Raw genomic sequence first — 20,428 nt, 5'->3', positions numbered from 1 at the left:
TATCTTACTCACGTCGGCCATGGAGAACGAGAGCCAACAGTCCTTGGGAGCGGGCCGTGTCGGTGGCACTGTGTTATCCTGAAAGCGGGCGAAGAAGGGGTTTAGCTTGTCCGGAAGCGAGACGTCGGTGTCGGCAACGTGGCTGGTTTTCCCTTTGTAATCCGTGATTGTCTGTTGACCCTGCCACATACGTCTCGTGTCCGAGCCGTTGAATTGCGACTCCACTTAATCCAGTATAAACTAATGTATATAATTTATTATACAAGAGACTAAATCCACAAATTCTACAGCACAACGGCAGAGTCAAGTCTTACGTGTAAAACTAACAATGACTCAATAATCCATGCCTTCTGGGAATGTTATCAAGTCCAAAATGTATGGGTGGAGTATTACAAAATAAATGTATGTTTAATCTGTCTGCATATTTCAAGAAATGGCATATGAGGGTGCAGTGCGATACCCGATGGGTTGGATGATACTTTTCTCCTCAATCATCATGGAAAAAACGTATACTGGAAATCAACCAATCCTCCATCCTTAACACAATGGGAAGGTCAAATGCTTTATTATCTAAATGTTGAAAGTCTGTGGGCGACGGAGAGAAACAAAATGGTGCAGTTTGAGGCGATGTGGTGGAGAGTGATGCGGGTGCTGGAGATGGTGGTGTGAGCATGTGGGTCTGGGCAGGGGTTGATGCTTGTGTGATGTTGTCGTTTGTATTGTTTACTAAAATAAAATGCACAGAACAAAAATATAAATGCAACATGTAACAATTTCAAAGATTTTACTGAGTTACAGTTTATATAAGGAAATCAGTCAATTTTAAATAAATTCATTAGGCCCTAATCTATAGATTACACATGACTGGAAATACAGATATGCATCTGTTGGTCACAGATACCTTTTAAAAAAGGGTGGATCAGACAACCTGTCAGTATCTGGGAGCCCATAATGGAGACATCTGTGGCATTGTGTTGTGACAACTGCACATTTATAGTGGCCTGTTATTGTCCCCAGCACAAGGTGCACCTGGGTAATGATCATGCTGTTTAATCAGCTTCTTGATATGCCGCACCTGTCAGCTGAATGGATTATCTTGGCAATGGAGAAATGCTCACTAACAGCAATGTCAACAAATTTGTGTACCATATTTGAGAAATACGCTTTTTGTGCGCATGCAAAGTTTCTGTGATCTTTAATTTCAGCACATGAAACATGGGACCAACACATGTTGCGTTCATATTTTTGTAAAGTATAAAATCTTACAAAAAAAGCAAGGTGTTCCTAGTGTATTTAACACCAAGGAAACATTTTACAATGAAATTGGCACCAACTCTCCTAAATCAGGTAGGCACATTCCTTCATATTTTCAACTTTGTCACATGCACAAGTACAGTGAAATGCCTTTCTTGCAAGCTCTAACCCCAACAATGCAGTAATCAATAACAATGTCATTCTAAAAATAACAAGGTAGAACAAAAACACACGAGACATAAAAAAATAAGAACATGATAAAGTAAGTAAGCATACTATATACAGGGTCTGTTCCAGTACATTTACAATGTGCAGGGATACTGGATCGATAGAGGTAGATATGTATAGGGGTAAGGTAGAGTCAGTATACATTTATGTGCATATTGTGTGTGAGCAAATGATGGAGTGAGTGTAAGGATGCTGAAGTATCAGTGTGCATAGTGTGTAGGGTCCTGTGAGTGTGCATAGACAAAAATAAGAACCAAATCCAAAGGTCAACTCAGTCCGTGTAGCCATTTTGTTAGCTATTTAGCAGTCTTATGGCATGGGGATAGAAGCTGTTCAGATGTCAGACTTGAAGCACCGGTACCGCTTGCTGTGTGGAAGCAGAGAGAATAGAATAATGGCTTGGGTGGTTGGAGTCTAACAATTTTCTGGGCCTTCCTTTCACACTGCCTGATATAGTGGTCCTGGATGGCAGCGAGCTGGGCCCCAGTGATGTACTGGGTTGTCAACACCATCCTCTGTAGCGCCATGTGATCGAGGGCGGTGCTATTGCCATACCAAGCAGTGATGCAGCCAGTCAAGGTGCTCTCAATGGTACAGCTGTATTAACTTTTTGAGGGCCCATGCCAAACCTTTTCAATCTCCTGAGGGGTGGGGGGAAGAGGAAGAGGCGCTGTCACGACTGCGCGTGTGGACCATTTAAAGTTTTTAGTGATTTGGACACAGAGGAACTCGACCCGCTCAGGGTGGCAGAGGTGATGTTGCCTACCCTCACCACCTGGGGTCGGCCCATCAGGAAGTCCAGGATCCAGTTTGAGGGAGGTGTTCAGTCCCAGGGTTCTAAGTTTGGTGACGAGCTTGGAGGGGACAATGGTGTTGAACGCTGAGCTGTAGTCAATGAACAGTATTCTCACATAGGCATTCCTCTTATCTATGGATCTGTTGAGGCAGTATGCAAATTGGAGTGGGTCTAGGGTGGCTGGGATGGTGGAGTTAATGTGTGCCATAACCAGCCTCTGAAAGCACATTATTACAGAAGTGAGTGCTACAAGGCGGTAGTCATTGTGGCATGAAGCCTTAGAGTTCTTTGGAACAGGAATGATGGTGGTCATCTTAAAACATGGGGATTACAGACTGGGACAAGAAAAAGTTGAAAATGACCGTGAATATACCTGCCAGCTGACTATCCCATCGGGCCTTGCGGGTATTGACCTGATTAAAGACTTTACTCACATAGGCCTCGGAGAGCGAGCTCACCCAATCTTCTGGGTCGGTGGCGGCACGATGTTGTTATTGAAAAAGCGTGCATAAAATGCATTGAGTTCGTCTGGTAGAGAGGCATCGTGTAGTATGATTCCACCAGTGGAGGCTGCTGAGGGGAGAACTGCTCATAATAATGTCTGGAACGGCGCGAATGGAATGGCACGTGTTTGATACCATTCCACTTATTCTGCTCCAGCCACTACCATTAGCCCATCCTCCCCAATTAAGGTGCCACCAACCTCCTGTGGATTCCACCTTATTCCTATATTGTCCTTTTGCTCATTTGATGACTGCGGAGGTCATAGCGGGACTTCTTCTACTTGTTCCTGTCTTCAGCTGTAGCCTCAGGGTTGTCTGTGATAGCCCTGTGTGCGGTAGCCCAATCCTTTAGGTTAGTGCCAACCTCAGTTTTAATCCAGGGCTTTTGATTGGGGAAGTAACAAACCTTAACTGTTGGGACAACGTCGCCGATGCATTGCCTAATAAAGCCAGTGAAAGAGGTGGTTAGCTCGTCGACGTTATCTGCTAAAGCTAACTCTTTAGCACTGCTAAAGCTAACTCTCTCTCCTCTGCTCTTATCCTTCTAGACCTATCCACTGCCTTTGATACTGTGAACCATCAGATCACCACCTCAAGCTGAACCTTGGCAAGACGGAGCTGCTCTTCCTCCCGGGGAAGGACTGCCCGCTCCATGATCTCGCCATCACGGTTGTCAACTCCATTGTGTCCTCCTCCCAGAGTGCAAAGAACCTTGGCGTGACCCTGGACAACACCCTGTCGTTCTCCGCTAACATCAAAGCGGTGACCCGATCCTGTAGGTTCATGTTCTACAACATTCGCAGAGTACGACCCTACCTTACACAGAAAGCGGCACAGGTCCTAATCCAGGCACTTGTCATCTCCCGTCTGGATTACTGCAACTCGCTGTTGGCTGGGCTCCCTGCTTGTGCCATTAAACCCCTACAACTTATCCAGAACGCTGCAGCCGTCTGGTGTTCAACCTTCCCAAGTTCTCTCATGTCACCCCGCTCCTCCGCACACTCCACTGGCTTCCAGTTGAGGCTTGCATCTACTACAAGACCATGGTGCTTGCCTACGGAGCTGTGAGGGGAACGGCACCTCCTTACCTTCAGGCTCTGATCAGACCCTACACCCAAACGAGGGCACTACGTTCATCCACCTCTGGCCTGCTAGCTCCCCTACCTCTACGGAAGCACAGTTCCCGCTCAGCCCAGTCAAAGCTATTCGCTGCTCTGGCACCCAATGGTGGAACAAGCTCCCCCACGACGCTAGGACAGCGGAGTCACTGACCACCCTACCTCTTTAAGGAATACCTGGAATAGTATAAAGTAATCCTTCTTCCCCCACCCCCCATTTTTTTTTTAAGGTGCTTGTCCCACTGGCTATCATAAGTTGAATGCACCAATTTGTACATCGCTCTAGATAAGAGCGTCTGCTAAATGATGTAAATGTTATCGGCCGAGTCCCAAAACATATTCCAATCAGCACTAGCAAAGCAGTCCTGTAGGATAATCTCTGATTCTGGAGACCATTTTTCAACGGAGCGAGTCACAGGTAATTCCTCCTTCGGAATTTGGTTGGCGGATCGCATCCAACTTTTAGGTGCACACATCGCCACCTACTGTACTGGAGTGTGAGGCCAGTCACGGCCTACATACATTCACTTCCAGTAATACAAAATTGCGGAAAAGGAAAATTGCCCTGCGAACTATTATCCATCACAAAAAAAGAATTAAAAAATTAATAAAAAACACCACCCCATTCAACTATTAAACCCTATCTAATCCCACTCCAGGCCAAAGGTCTGGGAGGACAGAACACTACCACTCAACACCCCCTGCAAATCTTCTGCAGTAAAACCTTGCGATCCCAAGTACTTCTCTGCAGCTGCCACCACAACCTCTATTTTCTGTGACTTACGTTCTATTTCTGGAGTACAGTTGACAACCATGGCTATGAATGCTAAGAAACCCACCTTACTGAAGCACATATTAATCCCATCCCTCTCTATTGGTCTCTGCCTACTCACAGGAATCCGCTCAGGATCCCTCACCCTGTACCCATCTTCCTCTACCGCTCTCTTCACTGCTTCAACATAACACTTTCTGTACAACTCTGACAACCTCAACCTGCCTTTCTCTCACCGGACTACTCCGATCCCCATAGCTTACACACACAACTTTCTCTACCGATACTACACATTCCTTCGTCTCATGCCCTCCTGCACACTTCTCACATCTAGGAATATCCCTCCTACACACTGCTGCAACATGACCATAAGCTTGGCATATAAAACACTGTAGTATTTTCTGAACAAAAGCTCTCACAGGATTACTAACACATCCTAACCTGACCTTGTCGGGCAAAGACTCTGCATCAAAACTCAGCAGGACAGACAATGTCTTCTCCGTTTCACCACGCTCTCTACCGGGTTTGCTTCACACAGACACCAGGAATCTTCCATTTCAGCTGATCCTCAACACTTTTTTTTTTTTTTTTTGGGGGAATGGATCAGCTTAATATTGCAGATAGATTGTATCTTCTATCAATGTAATTGTCTGCATCACTTCCAATCCCCCATGTTTATTTTTATTTTTATATATATATTCCCCTTTATTACTTTTCAACCCCACCATCCTTTCCCTACTTGGAGTAAATTAGTGAACAACGACGCCCAGGCCTCTACTTCCGGTCTATACTTACTATCTACACCTTATGGACAGAGTTAATTTTACAATAATTCTATATATATATATATATATATATATATATATATATATATATATATATATATATATTTTTTTTGCTCCTGAACTTCTTCTACTCTCAACCTCTCCGATCATTTTCATGATGTCCATCCGGTTTACTTCTAAATGCCATATCTTTCTAACTGTGCTCTTTCCCAAAAGCTCCCAACATACAACCTATATACTTATTATGGACACAGTATGCTTACATTATTAGCTATGTTTGTTATTATTTGTTGTTATTTGTTATTAGTCCCATCCTTCAACTCTATTCAATACCTCCCATCTATCTCTTAACACCATCCATATAGGATTTCTATTTGCCATATATATTTCAACCGTACTGTGATGTTTTACAAAAGTTCTGAACCTTTCTATTCTCATTGCTTCTACAGATTGTGAATTAAAAATAAACATTTTTGCTAAAAGTATTATTATATTATTGATTGATTGACTATGACTTTTCAGATCACCCAGTAATGCTATCTGCAAGGTTAGTTCCAGGTAAATATTGCAATCCTTTAGCCATTCCTGGACCTGTGTCCAAAAACAAGCTACAAATGGACAGAACCAAAACAAATGATCTAATGATTCGGTCTCTTCACAGCAAAATCTGCAGAGCTGGGAAGATTGTATCCCCCATATAAATAACATTCTATTGGTAGCAAGAATTTTTATATAATAATTTAAATTGAAAGATTCTAATTTTTGAATCCGTGTCGTTTTTGCGTGTCAGTTCATAAACACTATGCCATGGGATCGGTACGTCAAAGATCTCTTCCCAACTATTTTGCAATCTATATGGGACGGCTGTCAATCCTTTGGTCCTTAAGTGAAACTGATATACTTTTTTATTTATCACAGTTTTCCTTAACCAATTATGTTCTTTAATGCAAGGCCGACAGACAAGTTCCTTACTTTCTCCCCCTTCAACTTTCCTCTTCCACTTTTGCGGTAAGGCTGCAATTATTTGGTTGTAATTTTGGGTAGAGCAGACATTTCCATATGTTTTTGTTAGCTGCATGTGTGACATAACTCCACCAGTCCTACCGATGATATAATTTACGAAGATTATACCTTTTTTAAACATTCTGTCAAAAATAAAGGTTTTTTGTCAATTAGTATATTTGAATTTAACCACTATTTGTTGCATTATTTGTTCTGTCGTTTCTGGAGGATTAAATTGAAATTGCAACCAACTTTCTATGGCTTGTTTTAGAAATAGTGACATTTGGGGAGATTATTTCCTTTTCAAATAACTGAAAGTGAGAGGTTGTAATCTGAATAAAGGGAAAAAGGCCTTTCTTGAACAGTGGGTGAGACAATCTTACTAATTTGCTTGAGAACCAGTTCGGATTTAAGTATAACTTTTGGATGACTGAAGATTTTAGTGATAGGTCTAATGCTTTAATATTTAATAATTTCTGTCCTCCGAATTCATATTCATTATATAAATATGCTCTTTTAATTTTGTCTGGCTTGCCGTTCCAAATAAAATTGAATATTTTTTTCTCATATAATTTAAAAAACTGTTTGCTAGGCGTAGGCAAGACCATAAGCAAATAGGTAAACTGGGATAATACTAAATAGTTAATCAGGGTGATTTTTCCACAAATTGACAGGTATTTTCCTTTCCATGGTAGTAAGATCTTATCTATTTTTGCTAACTTTCTATTAAAATTTATTGAAGTGAGATCATTTATTTCCTTTGGGATATGTATTCCGAGTATATCCACATCACCATCAGACCATTTTATTGGTAAACTACATGGTAATGTAAAAATTGTATTTTTAGTGATCCAATACATAATATAGTACATTTGTCATAATTTGGTTTTAATCCAGAGAGGTTAGAAAATGTATCTAGATCCTCTATGAGGCTGTGGAGGGATTCTAGTTGTGGATCTAAAAGAAAACATGAATCATCTGCGTACAATGACACCTTTGTTTTTAAGCCCTGTATTTCTAATCCTCTGATATTATTATTGGATCTGATTTTAATAGCTAACATCTCGATGGCCACAATAAATAGATATGCCGATAGTGGACAACCTTGTTTCACTCCTCTTGACAGTTTAAAACTTTCTGAGAAATAGCCATTATTTACTATTTTACACCTAGGGTTACTGTACATGATTTTGACCCATTTTATAAGAGATTCTCCAAAATTGAAATGCTCCAGGCATTTATATATAAACCCCAGTCGAACTTTATCAAATGCCTTTTCGAAGTCTGCTATGAATAGCAGGCCTGGTTTCCCATATTTTCCATAGTGTTCTATTGTTTCCAATACTTGCCTTATATTATCTCCAATGTATCTTCCATGTAAAAAACCTGTCTGATCCTCAACACTTAATGCCACCCCCGTTATCACTCCTTTCAACGGCGCCCTGCTCAGAAGAACAAAGCAAGTCGCAGTTCTTGTCCCTAGTTGTGTGGTCCGGAGCGCCCGCTTCCCTCTGGACGGAAGAAACACAAATCATCACCAGTCCACTTTTAGTTACTTTCATCAACAAAACAGTCCTCAACCTCTTCTCCACCCAACCTGACACCACATATGGATCAGCCAGAATACAAGGATCCATTCTCTCCACAATTCTCAATTCCACTGAGCCAGAATCATCCTTGTCATCATCGGGACGAGGCTCAAACTCGGCGGTCCTCACCGCAGGTACTTCATCCTCACTCTCGTCAGGTTCCATCTCTGAGCTACTGGAGCACGTATCCTTCTTTTTGCACTTGACGCCAACCTTCCTCACCACACCGCTTCCCTCTACGCTCAACTCCTTTTCGGCGATCACCACTGCACCTGCCACCGCATTTCATTCATCCTCACTCTCGTCACGTTCAATTTCCTTCTGTAGCTCTTCCAAAAGCTCTATATGATCCTCTATTAAATATTCACTCAAAACTTGTTCTACTTTCCTCCTTCCCCCCGTCTGCCATCTTACCCACTGGACCTCCATCGAAAAAACCTGGGTAATTCCTGTCTGAGCTTCTGCTTGTAAAACAGGAAGCAGGAGTACGGAGTCATGATCTGATTTGCCGAATGGAGGGCCTTGTATGCTTGCGGGTAGAATAACTGTGGGCTTTATCGCCCCTAGTAGCGAGGGAGACATGTTAACGTAAGTTGGGCATCACGTGTCGTAATGACGCAGAATAAAAATTTCCGGCAACCAGAAAAGCAGCCTCTGGATGCAAGCTTTCCTTCTTGGTTATAGCCTCGTACAGTTTAAGTGCCAGCTTGTTATTTTTCTTGTCCTGAGGTGGAATGTATACAACAGTCATGATAAGAGCTGAAAACTCCCTCAGGAGGTAAAAGGGTCGGCATTCATATGATGTGAGTGCCCTGCAGTTAAATGCTTCCGGGGCAAAGTTACGAAATTGGATGGAGACATGTTGGGAGGTTGGGGGTGGAGACATGTTGGCTGGTTGGGAGGTTGGGGGTGGAGACATGTTGGCTGGTTGGGAGGTTGGGGGTGGAGACATGTTGGCTGGTTGGGAGGTTGGGGGTGGAGACATGTTGGCTGGGTGGGGTTGGGAGCTTGGGGGTGGAGACATGTTGGGTGGGTGGGGTTCGGGGTGGAGACATGTTGGGTGGGGTTCGGGGTGGAGACATGTTGGGTGGGTTGGGAGGTTGGGGGTGGAGACATGTTGGGTGGGTTGGGAGGTTGGGGGTGGAGACATGTTGGGTGGGTGGGGTTCGGGGTGGAGACATGTTGGGTGGGGTTCGGGGTGGAGACATGTTGGGTGGGTTGGGAGGTTGGGGGTGGAGACATGTTGGGTTGGGAGGGTTGGGGGTGGAGACATGTTGGGGGGGTGGAGACCCACTTCTTGTTTTCTTTTCCTGCTTATACTGAATATATTATTACTTAAACTATGTATTTCTCCGTTTATTTTCTTATTTTTAGTGGCAGCCTATGGGTATATGTTTTATAAACGTACAAATGTAAATGCATAATGATCAACAGATTAGTACTGCACTGAATTTACTGAAACATGATTACCTGCCAACACTAATCTCCATTTCTGTTCATGCGTTCACACTCATTCACTGTGGTGAACGATTGTCAACTCTCAAATTACAAGACCCTCAACTCTCCAATAACACGAAACGACAACTTTTTGACAGCGGATGGTAGCGGAGAGGATTCAACAGGGTTGCTTTTAATGGTGACAACGTTGAGCATTGGCTTGTTCCTAATAGATCATTCCTGATCAGGGTCGTATTCATTAGGCAACCAAACGGAAGAAAGCAGACTGAAACCGGAGGACTACCTGGACTTATCCAATAACAAATGCAAAACAATTATAATAATTGCAAAGTGTTTTCTGTTGCGTGCCCTAATGAACATGACCCAGTCATTGTGATTTCATCAATGTATTTTCCCCTGCTGGTGTAATAACCTGAATAGGCTACAATTATGTTAACAAACCCCTTCTCTCCTCTGCTTCAGGGCCCATTGTAAAACAGCAGCAATCATAGACCGGTTATGACCCAATTATCTTTATTAAAAGAACTGTGAACACTGCATGAAGTAATGGTAGAAAAAAAAAACATGAAATAAATGCTCCACAGTAGTGTCTATTACAAAACGCATAACTAAAATGTTAATTTGATCACCCAGGGCTCAGACTTTCCTTTCTAGCAAACTTCCGATGTAGGGACACAAGGCCCTGGCCAGAAGTAGGGCATTTACATAGGGGAGTTAAGGTACCATTTGGGATGCACGCAACTTCACCATCAGGGGGTGAAATACCCTGTATAGTAGCCTCGATCTGGGACTAGTTAGGGGGCAATCTACTCCCAAAGTAGTGCCCTTTATGGGAAATAGGGTACCACTTGGGGTGCAGCCTATGTAACCTGATCTGTGGTAAGGGGCCATTTCTACCTCCAGTGTCTGGTTGTTATTCCAGAAGGAGGGAAGCATTAAGAGTCAGGTGTCAGGAGGGATGGAGTCAGAGAGGATCATGGGAGATCCTAGCTGTAGTTCCTGCTGTAGTGATTCCAGGTCAGCCGGAGTCATGCGGTGCACCTCCAGCCAATCAGAGAGCAGGGAGGCTGAGAGGGGGCCTGAGTCATTGTAACTGACGGAGGAGAAAAGAGAGTGAGGGTTGGAAAAGAGAGTGAGGGTTAGAGAAGTTCGCCTGCTGGTGCTGATTATCATTTTGACTGACAGTACACCAACTCCAAATGTATGTATGGTACAACATTTGCATCTACAGTGGTCCTCTGTAGCTCAATTGGTAGAGCATGGCGCTTGTAACGCCAGGGTAGTGGGTTCAATCCCCGGGACCACCCATACGTAAAAATGTATGCACGCATGACTGTAAATCGCTTTTGGATAAAAGCGTCTGCTAAATGGCATATTATATTATTATTACAGTGGTTTCTGGGGTATACTTGTTTAAACTATGTTTAACATAAGCAAATGAATGATGTTTTCATAGTGTTCTGCAACACTGTTCCAGGTACTATGGAATAGGTGTAAAGTTTGACTCACCTGTCTCTGAGGTCTGCGTGCTGGAGGTCAGTGAGGGACTGGTTGAAGAGGTCATCCAGGTCAAAGCCCACTCCGTACCCCGCCCCACTGCCCTTAGGGGTGACGGAGAACACCGGAGGCAGCACATCTTCCACCTGAGAGTGGCAACGAGACGTTAAAACCCGGCTTCACCAACATCTGTTGTTGATGTAAAGAATATTTGTTTGTCTGTGGTGTGTAATGAGGAGCAACCAGACGCTGCACTTGACACATTTATGAAATTGCTTATTCCAGTTTCTAATAAGTATGCACCCATTAAGAAAATGACTGTAAAAACTTAAATCCCCGTGGATTGATGAGGAATTCAAAATTGGTATGGTTGAGGGATGAGGCAAAAGGAATGGCAAATAAGTCTGGCTGTACAACCAATTGGCAAACGTACTGCAAATCATGTGACTAAACTGAATAAAAAGAAACTACACTATGACAAAGATAAATGACATAAAGAATGATAGTAAAACACTTTGGAGCTCCTTAAATGAAATTTGACAAAAAGGCAAAACTTAGATCCATCATTCATTGAATCAGATGGCTCATTCATCACAAAACCCACTGATATTGCCATTTACTTTAATGATTTTTTTTCTTTGGCAAGATTAGCCAATGTAGGCATGACATGCCAGCAACAAACGCTGACGCTAAACATCCAAGTATAACTGATCAAATTATGAAAGACGAGCATTGTAATTGTGAATTCCGTCAAGTGAGTGTGGATGTGAAAAATGGATTGTTGTCTATCCACAATGACAAGCCACTGTGGTCTGACAACTTGGGATGGAAAATGACTGAGGATAATAGCGGACGATATTACCACTCCTATTTGCCACATCTTCAATCTCAGCCTACTAGAAAGTGTGTGCGCTCAGGCCTGGAGGGAAGCAAAAGTCATTCTGCTACCCAAGAATAGTAAAGCCCCCTTTTACTGGTTCAAATAGCCGACCAATCAGCCTCTTACCCACCCTTAATAGACTTTTGGAAAAAATTGTGTTTGACCAGATACAATACTATTTTATTGTAAACAAATTGACAACAGACTTTCAGCACACTTACAGGGAAGGACATTCAACAAGCACGGCACTTACACAAATGACTGAAAATTTGCTGAGCGAATCTGACGATAAAAAGATTGTGGGAGCTGTTTTGTTTGACTTCAGTGCGGCTTTTGACATTATCTATCATAGTCTGCTGATGGAAAAAGTTGTGTTATGGCTTTACACCCCCTGCTATATTATGGATAACGAGTTACCTGTCTAACAGAACACAGAGGGTGTTCTTTAATGGAAGCCTCCAACATAATTCCGGTAGAATCAGGAATTCCCCAGGACAGCTGTCTAGACCCCTTACTTTTTTCAGTCTTTACTCAAGGCCAGTGGCATGTCATTAGTAAAGCCAGTGTGTATGTTTGCGGATGATTTAACACTATACACGTCAGCTACTACAGCGAGTGAAATCACTGCAACACTTAAAGAGCTGCAGTTAGTTTCTGAATGGGTGGCAAGGAATAAGTTTGTCCTAAATATTTCAAAAACTAAAAGCATTGTATTTGGGACAAATCATTCACTAAACCCTAAACCTCAACTAAATCTTGTAATATATAATGTGGAAATTGTGCAAGTTGAAGTGACTAAACTGTTTGGAGTAACCCTGGATTGTAAACTGTCATGGTCAAAACATGTTGAAACAACGGTAGCTATGATGGGGAGAAGTCTGTCCATAATAAAGGGCTGCTCTGCCATTTTAACAACACTATCAACAAAGCAGGTCCTACAGGCCCTAGTTTTGTCACACCTGGACTACTGTTCAGTCGTGTGGTCAGGTGCCACAAAGAGGGACCTCGGAAAATTACAATTGGCTCAGAACAGGGCAGCACGGCTGGCCCTTAAATGTACACGGAGAGCTAACAACAATATGCATGTACATCTCTCATGGCTCAAAGTGGAGGAGAGATTGACTTCATCACTATTTGTGTTTGTACGAAGTGTTGACAGGCTGAATGCACCAGTGTCGGTTTAAACTACTAGCACACAGCTCGGACACCCATGCATACCCCACAAGACATGCCACCAAATGTCTCTTCACAATCCCCAAGTCCAGAACAGACTATGGGAGGCGCACAGTACTACACAGAGCCATGGCTTCATGGAACTCTATTCCACATCAGGTAACTGATGCAAGCAGTATAATCAGATTTTAAAAAAACAGATACAAATACACCTTCTGGAACAGTAGGGACTGTGAAGAGACACATACACACAGGCACAGACACACATACACTTGATTAGACACGCACTCTGCACACACGGATGTTGTATTGTAAATATGAAAATTATACTTTTAACTATGTTTTCAAGCTATACATGTTTACAGTTCCATTGTTTACAAACTGAGGTAAAGTCAGGTTATATTTGGGGTTTTGATAGGGTTCGACAATTTAACTCATAAGGCATTAAAAGGTATATTCTTTGTATCATTAATAGCTTTAACCCATAGCAAGTCCCACTCAGTTGACTGTCAGTATTTTGCTATCAGTATTTTGTCCCAAGTCTGCCCTCTAGCTTTTCTAAGTTAGTGGTTTAGTTCATCTGCTTTTATAACCCCCCAAACAAATGTTAGATTACCAGACAAGATATGGCCAATATTCAGACTTGAATAAAAATATGAAAAATACATAACTACAATACTGCTAAAAAATATATATAACAGGGGGCTCTAAAAGAGAGCGAGATTAAGAAGAAAGGAAGACTCAGACCCACCTGTGACTTTGAGAGCTGCAGTGTGACCGTGTGGATGTCAGGGGCCACAGCGTGCCCCGGCTGTCCGGTGTCTGTGAACCCTAAGCTGGGCTGAGGAAGGGACGGGGCCCCCTAAGGCCCCGCAGAGAGGGCTCTGCGTGTGGGACCCGGGCTTCTCTCTCAGAGCCGAGCACAGCTTCTCCATGGGCCCGGCACCACTAGTGACTGAGTTAGGGTGAGCGTTGATGTTGTTCTGGCCTCCCCCTGTTCTCATGTTGCCATTGGTTTCTCTCGGTGGCAGTGCTGGGGCTTTCGTCAAGAAAGTCTCCACGGGGTGCAGCTGAGGCTGAGGGAAGCTTGTCTGGCAGGCTTGGGGTGATCTGTTAAGGAGTAGCTGCTGTTGCTGGGAAGTCCCGGCCCCTACCTGCTGCTGCCCGGCCCAATTCCCCAGACAGTTGAAGATCCTCAGCCCTTCGTACACACCCTGCGTCGGTTTTAGCGTGTTGTTTTTAGCTAAGCCACAGGAGGCTCCATCCAACAGATCCATCCCTCCACTCACAGCCACACGCCCCATCTCCCCTCCCTTTGTCTGGCCTAGAGAGAAAGGCAGTGAGCCCTGGGTATTTAGTGGCTGGAACATGCCTGACAGATTGGGCTCTATTTGGGGTACCGTCTGTTTGTGAGTCTGAATCTCCCCTGCTTCCTTATCCGATTTTGTGTGATTTACAGCCATTGCCGCCTCGGTGTTATCGCTAGACTTCCCGCCGAGGTGGGAATTTACTTTGCAGCCCTTAGTTTTGGCTGCGTCGACATCAGGGGTCTGTGATTTGTCTGCACGGCTGTCCATCATCCTCTTCCAGCGTTCCAATAGGCTCTTGTCGTTGTCGCTCAGGAGAACCCCACCCAACGAGTCCCCTTCTTTTCTCTCCTTCTCTTTCATCTTCCTCTCCCGCTCCTTAGCTCGCTCCTGCCTCCTCCGCCTCTTCTCCTCCCTTTCTCTTTGACGCTCCTGGGCTGTGACGGGCCGCCGTAGCTCCGGAAGAGAGAGGGAGGATGACAGACCTGCTCCACCTGTATCCATACTCAGCGCTGTAGGACCTCCATCTGAAGAGAGAAATATTCTGGTTAAAGGGTAGTGCAGACAATTTATACATTTGTTTCCTTACATTGAAAGTAGTCAATGGACAAGGAGAGACTGCTTTGGTTTTCTAACCAAAACCCAATATAAGTCAATGTCCACCAGTCTGCATGTTTAAAATGTCATGCACATACTGAACTATCCGTTTAAAAGGAACACAGTAAGACGCAAGCACGTCAGACCTTTTTAAGAGGAGAGGAGACTCGAAAGTGTAGACTGTTACAATTTACCTCTGGCTTTGTTTCTGAGAGCCGACTTCCGCAAGGCCTCCTTGAGCGCTGCTTTGGTGTCCTCCGAAATGGCTCCATCTTTCCTGGTCCCTTCTCCCGCCCCCGCTGTTCCCCTCGCCCCCTTGGACAATGACTGTGTGAGGGACTGCGAAAGCGACTGAGCTTGGGCCTGGGAGAGCATGAGAGAAGGCACAGAGTTGGGCAGAGGAGCCATGGTGTCGTGTACTAAAGTGGAGGACAGGGAAGACGCAGCCTGGCCCTGAGACATTGGCTGACTCTGGGTGACTTGGGTCAGAGGCCCCCCCTGGCTGGTGGGTACTAGCTCCTCCACCTTCGAGCTTTCCCTCAGAGCTTCAGACGGTGAGGTGCCCTGGGAAGAGACTGGCGTGATCAGGTCTATGATCTCAGGCTGCCCGCTGTCCGAGTTGGCGCTGGGCATGTCCACGTCCTGGCAACTCTCTGTCTGGGTCAGGGGAGGCAACGTGTGGGTCAGACGTTGGGACGGGGTCACCTCTGAAAGGGGCGGGGCCTGTTTACTAAAGGACGGCAGCTGATTGGCGAAAGTCTGGCTCCCTCCTGTCGTTTTATGATGCTGATTGGCTTGAGTCTCTGACACTGGTTGAGGCTGCATCTGCGATACCTGTGACGGTCGTGACATGGAAGCCAATGAGTTATTGGTCAGGTTGACGGTGGAGGTTTGAGCAGACCCTTGGTCATTGCTGCCACCAGCCTGCCTCTGTAAGGGCCTGAACTGGATCCTCTGGCGGTTGTTCTGTTTCCGCCGGTGGAAGTCTTGGATCTCCACCAGGATGGCCTCTTTGATCTGCTCCCGGCTCATGGGCGCCTTGTCGAACTCAAAGTCGAAGGCGGGCACGCAGATGGGCTCATCGTCCTGGTCGTGGTACTTGGACAGGTAGGGGTGCTCCAGTGCCTGGCTCACATCAATCCGCTCGCGAGGATCGAAGCGCAGCATGGTGGCCAGCAGGTCCAGGGCAGCAGGCTCTGCCTGCGGGTACAACTTGGCCAGGGGCACGGGGGCGCGCGACGGCAGGCTCCGCACATACGAGCGCACCCGGTCGGCCCCAATGGCCCCGATCACGCCCTCCGGCGGTGTGCCCAACACAGACAGGATAAGCTGCAGCTGGTGGACATAGTGCTTCCCGGGAAACAGCTGCTTGCGGCCCAGCATCTCGGCAAAGATGCAGCCCACGGACCACATGTCGATGGCCAGGCTGTAGTGGTGCAGCGAGAGCATTAGCTCGGGGGCGCGGTACCAGCGCGTGGCCACGTACTCGGTCATGAAGGAGTGGGACTCCTCGGGGTGCGAGCTAAGGCCCCGGGCCATGCCGAAGTCGCCGATCTTCAGCTCGCAGTTCTCATTGACCAGCAGGTTAGAGGGCTTGAGGTCGCGGTGGATGACATTGGCCGAGTGCACGTACTTGAGACCGCGTAGGAGCTGGTACAGGAAGTAGCGTGTGTGCTCTGGAGTCAGCGGCTGCCGGGAGTGGATTATCTGGTGGAGGTCACTCTCCATCAGGTCCAGAACCACATATCTGGAAGAGGAGGAGAGACGAGGACAAGACAGTAAAGATTAGATGGAGAAAGGGATAGTAAGAGAAATGAACTCTTTGTTGTATCCAGTCATTTGTATGTTTTTTTCCCCTTGACTTTACAAAAAACATTTACTTTCAAATAAGGGGCATCCAGAAATATAACGAAGAATAAGAGTTACTTACACAGACTTGAAGTGAGGGAGGCTAGGCTGGAGGATGTCTTTGATGGCGATAATGTTGTCATGTTTGAAATGCTTGAGAATCTTCAGCTCTCGCAATGTACGCTTAGCGTTTTGCACCACCTCAAAAGCATTGGGAATCTTCTTAATTGCCACTTGTTGACCTGCAGATAAGTTACCCAGATGAAAAAATATACTGAACAAAAATATAAACGCAACATGCAAGAATTTCAAAGGTTTTTTTACTGAGAAGGAAATCAGTCAATTTAAATAAATTCATTAGGCCCTAATCTATGGATTCCACATGACTGGGCAGTGAGGGGCGCAGCCATGGGTGGGCCTGGGAGGGCATAGACCCACCCACTTGGGAGCCTGGTCCACCCACTTGGGAGCCAGGTCCACCCACTGGGTAGCCAGGCACAGCCAATCAGAATTAGTTTTTCCCCACAAAAGGACTTTATTACAGACAAAAATACTCCTCAGCACCCCCCCTCTTCAGACGATCCCGCAGGTGAAGAAGCTGGATGTGGAGGTCCTCGGCTGGTGTGGTTACACATGGTCTGCGATTGTGAGGCCGGTTGGATGTACTGCAAAATTCTCTAAAACAACATTCAAGGCGGCTTATGGTAGAGAAATATACATTCAATTCTCTGGCAAAAGCTCTGTTGGACATTCCTGCAGTCAGCATGCCAATTGCACGCTCCTTCAAAACTTGAGACATCTGTGGCATTGTGTTGTGACAAAACTGCACATTTTAGAGTGACCTTTCATTGTCCCCAGCACAAGGTGCACCTGTGTAATGATCATGCTGATTAAATCAGCTTCTTGATATGCCACACCTGTCAGATGGATGGATTATCTTGGCAAATGAGAAATGCTCACTAACAGGTAAGTAAACAAATTTGTGCTCAAAATCTGTATGGAAAATTCCTGGGATCTTTTATTTTAGCTCATGAAAAATGGGACCAACACTTTACATGCTGCGTTTATATTTTTGTTCAGTATAGCTAGCAAAAGATAGGATAAAGATTAACAAAGAGAACCATTATGTTTTATCAGTATATGACAACGTAAATTCTGCTTTACAAACACACCTTATTTCATTACGCATACCATCTAATAGTAAAATAACCTGTGAATCTCTTTCCAGTCATCCGGGGCTAAGTCTGAAAACAAACTTATGTCATGCAATAAAATACAAATTAATTACTTACAAATCATACAATGTGATTTTCTGGATTTTTGTTTTAGATTCCGTCTCTCACAGTTGAAGTGTACCTATGATAAAAATTACAGACCTCTACATGCTTTGAAAGTAGGAAAACCTCACTGTATGGTGAGAAGTAGGGACCACCCATACACAAAAATGTATGCATGCACGACTGTAAGTCGCTTTGGATAAAAGCGTCTGCTAAATGGCATATTATATTATATATATTAAAGTATGTTATGTTTGGAACATCGCATCGCAATAAAATCACAGTATCAAATCGCAACACCTATGGAATCGTGAGAATCGCAATACATAGTGATAATATCGATAAGTATCATGATAATATCGTATCGTGAGGTGCTTGGCAATTACCAGCCCTAATAGAAACACGCTGTTTTCACATATGTTGGTGTGGTGCTGGAGATGATGAATATGTCCCCTTAATTTATTATTTTTGATGGGTAATTTCTATCTAAAAAAAATGTCAAAAAATAAATTGGGCAGGCAATATTTTAAGGTAGGCCTATAACAAAAAACTGGATAGGCCCAGGCCCCCAAGGCCCAAGCGCCCAGAAGCCAATGGGTGGAGAGGATCCAAGGTCTCTCCCTCCCTTGGACCTGCCCCGACAACAAGCTTTGCGAGAATTTGATATAACAAGGATGGAGCAAGCAAGGATTTGACAACTAGTATTTTTTTCAGTCACAGCCTAAAACTTCAAAGCAGCCTCTCACCATTGTCCCGCCTCCTGGCGGAGGACACGACGCCATAGGCCCCTGTGCCGATGGTCTCTATGACGTCATACTCCTCGCCAACCTCAAAATTCACATCCAGGGAGTGGGCTTTGAGCAAAGCTAAGTTCTTGGCTGCTGTGCTGGTGTCTGCCGTACTGCCTGTTTCGTTGCTTGGTTCCGCGTGCAACCTCCCTACTTCCTCATGATGGTTCTTGTGGTCGTTGTCCCTATCATTGTTGACGGCCATTGAACTCTGTGTTGCCATAGACCCGGATTTAGCAGTTTCACCTTCCCCCCCCTCCTTGGATGACATGATCCTAGAGGTAAGGGAAGAGAAGAGGAAATGGAAGGGACATGATTAACCAGAAGTTACATCTATTTTTGACTTAGGCTATGCAGCTGAGTTCCAACTCATTTCTTTACATTGAAAGCAGTTGATTGAAAGCTTTTTTCATTTGATTAAAATCTCAATCCCCCGGCAGGTAGGTTCAGTTTCCAGATACATCATTGAGGAAACCAGTGGTCGTTAGAAAATTGAAATTGAAATCCCAATGCCATACTGACTGCAACATGGGTTGAAGGTTCAAGTATAACATTTGTGTAAGCTATGTCTATTTAATACCTGTGCTAGGAAAAGGCCTTGACTATCATAATCAATAGCCCTATTCATAGGAGGTTGGTGGCACCTTAATTGGGGAGGACGGGCTCGTGGTAATGGCTGGAGTAGAATGGTATCAAATACATGTTTGATGCCATTCGCTCTGTTCCAGCCATTATTATGAGCTGTCCTCCCCTCAGCCTCATGAAAAAGAATAAAGCCTATGTTATATGAAATAATCGCAATATCCATAACATTTGGAAATTGCAATATCATATCAAAATAAGCAGATGATTATTATTTGTTATAGATCAATCATTGGCTGATTTGTCAAAGATCACACAATCAGCTCTGAGATATTGTAGCCTAGTTGATTGCATTTTGGGGTAATCCAATAAATAATCTCATCACGAGATCAGCTACTACAATAGGACTCTGATCCCAACGGAATCATTTTTATTCACGGACAATGAAGAACAGTGTACCCTCTTGCATGGGCGTATCATTATTAACCTACCTGCGTCTTTAGAAAAGATAGCTTCCCCACAATGGTCAACAAAACGACTGCTTCCATGAACTGAGCTGAAGCCTTTATCAAATATGCATGCCAAATGCCAATCCATAAACTGTTTTTAATGTTCACCTGGAAAATAAACTACAATAGCAGTTCGCTACATTCCATGGCAATTTCTCGTTATCGTTATATACTTCCTTGTGTTCTTCTTCTTCTTTGGGATTTGGTTGGCGGATAGCATCCAAGTTTTAGGTGCATACACCGCCACCTACTGTACTGGAGTGTGAGGCCAGTCACGGCCTACATACATAAAATTATCTTCATTAGTCCTGTTCCTCTAAGAAAGTTAAATATAGCCCTAGACACCACCACCATCATTAAAAACCCACTACTCCATTCAACTACTTTGACCCTATCTGCTCCTGCGCCATGCCAACGTCCTGGGAGGAAGGGACACCACCCCTCAACACACCCTGTTACTCTTCT

General features: G+C 44.4%; 1 protein-coding gene across 1 annotated transcript; it reads right to left on the bottom strand.

Moving 5' to 3' along the window:
* Positions 1 to 10,010: 10,010 nt before the first annotated feature.
* LOC121536566 (mitogen-activated protein kinase 7) lies at positions 10,011 to 20,145 on the bottom strand. Its single transcript, XM_041843945.2, is given in 8 exon segments — positions 10,011 to 10,598; positions 11,015 to 11,148; positions 13,807 to 13,917; positions 13,919 to 14,889; positions 15,154 to 16,706; positions 16,890 to 17,049; positions 18,831 to 19,147; positions 19,946 to 20,145. Coding segments are annotated over 7 exon segments (3,393 nt in total). The 5' UTR covers positions 19,144 to 19,147; positions 19,946 to 20,145; the 3' UTR covers positions 10,011 to 10,447.
* Between the last annotated feature and the right edge of the window lie 283 nt (positions 20,146 to 20,428).

The sequence above is a fragment of the Coregonus clupeaformis genome, chromosome 23 (genome assembly GCF_020615455.1).
Source record: "Coregonus clupeaformis isolate EN_2021a chromosome 23, ASM2061545v1, whole genome shotgun sequence".
Taxonomy (NCBI): domain Eukaryota; kingdom Metazoa; phylum Chordata; class Actinopteri; order Salmoniformes; family Salmonidae; genus Coregonus; species Coregonus clupeaformis.
This window is presented reverse-complemented; position numbering and strand designations above follow the sequence as displayed.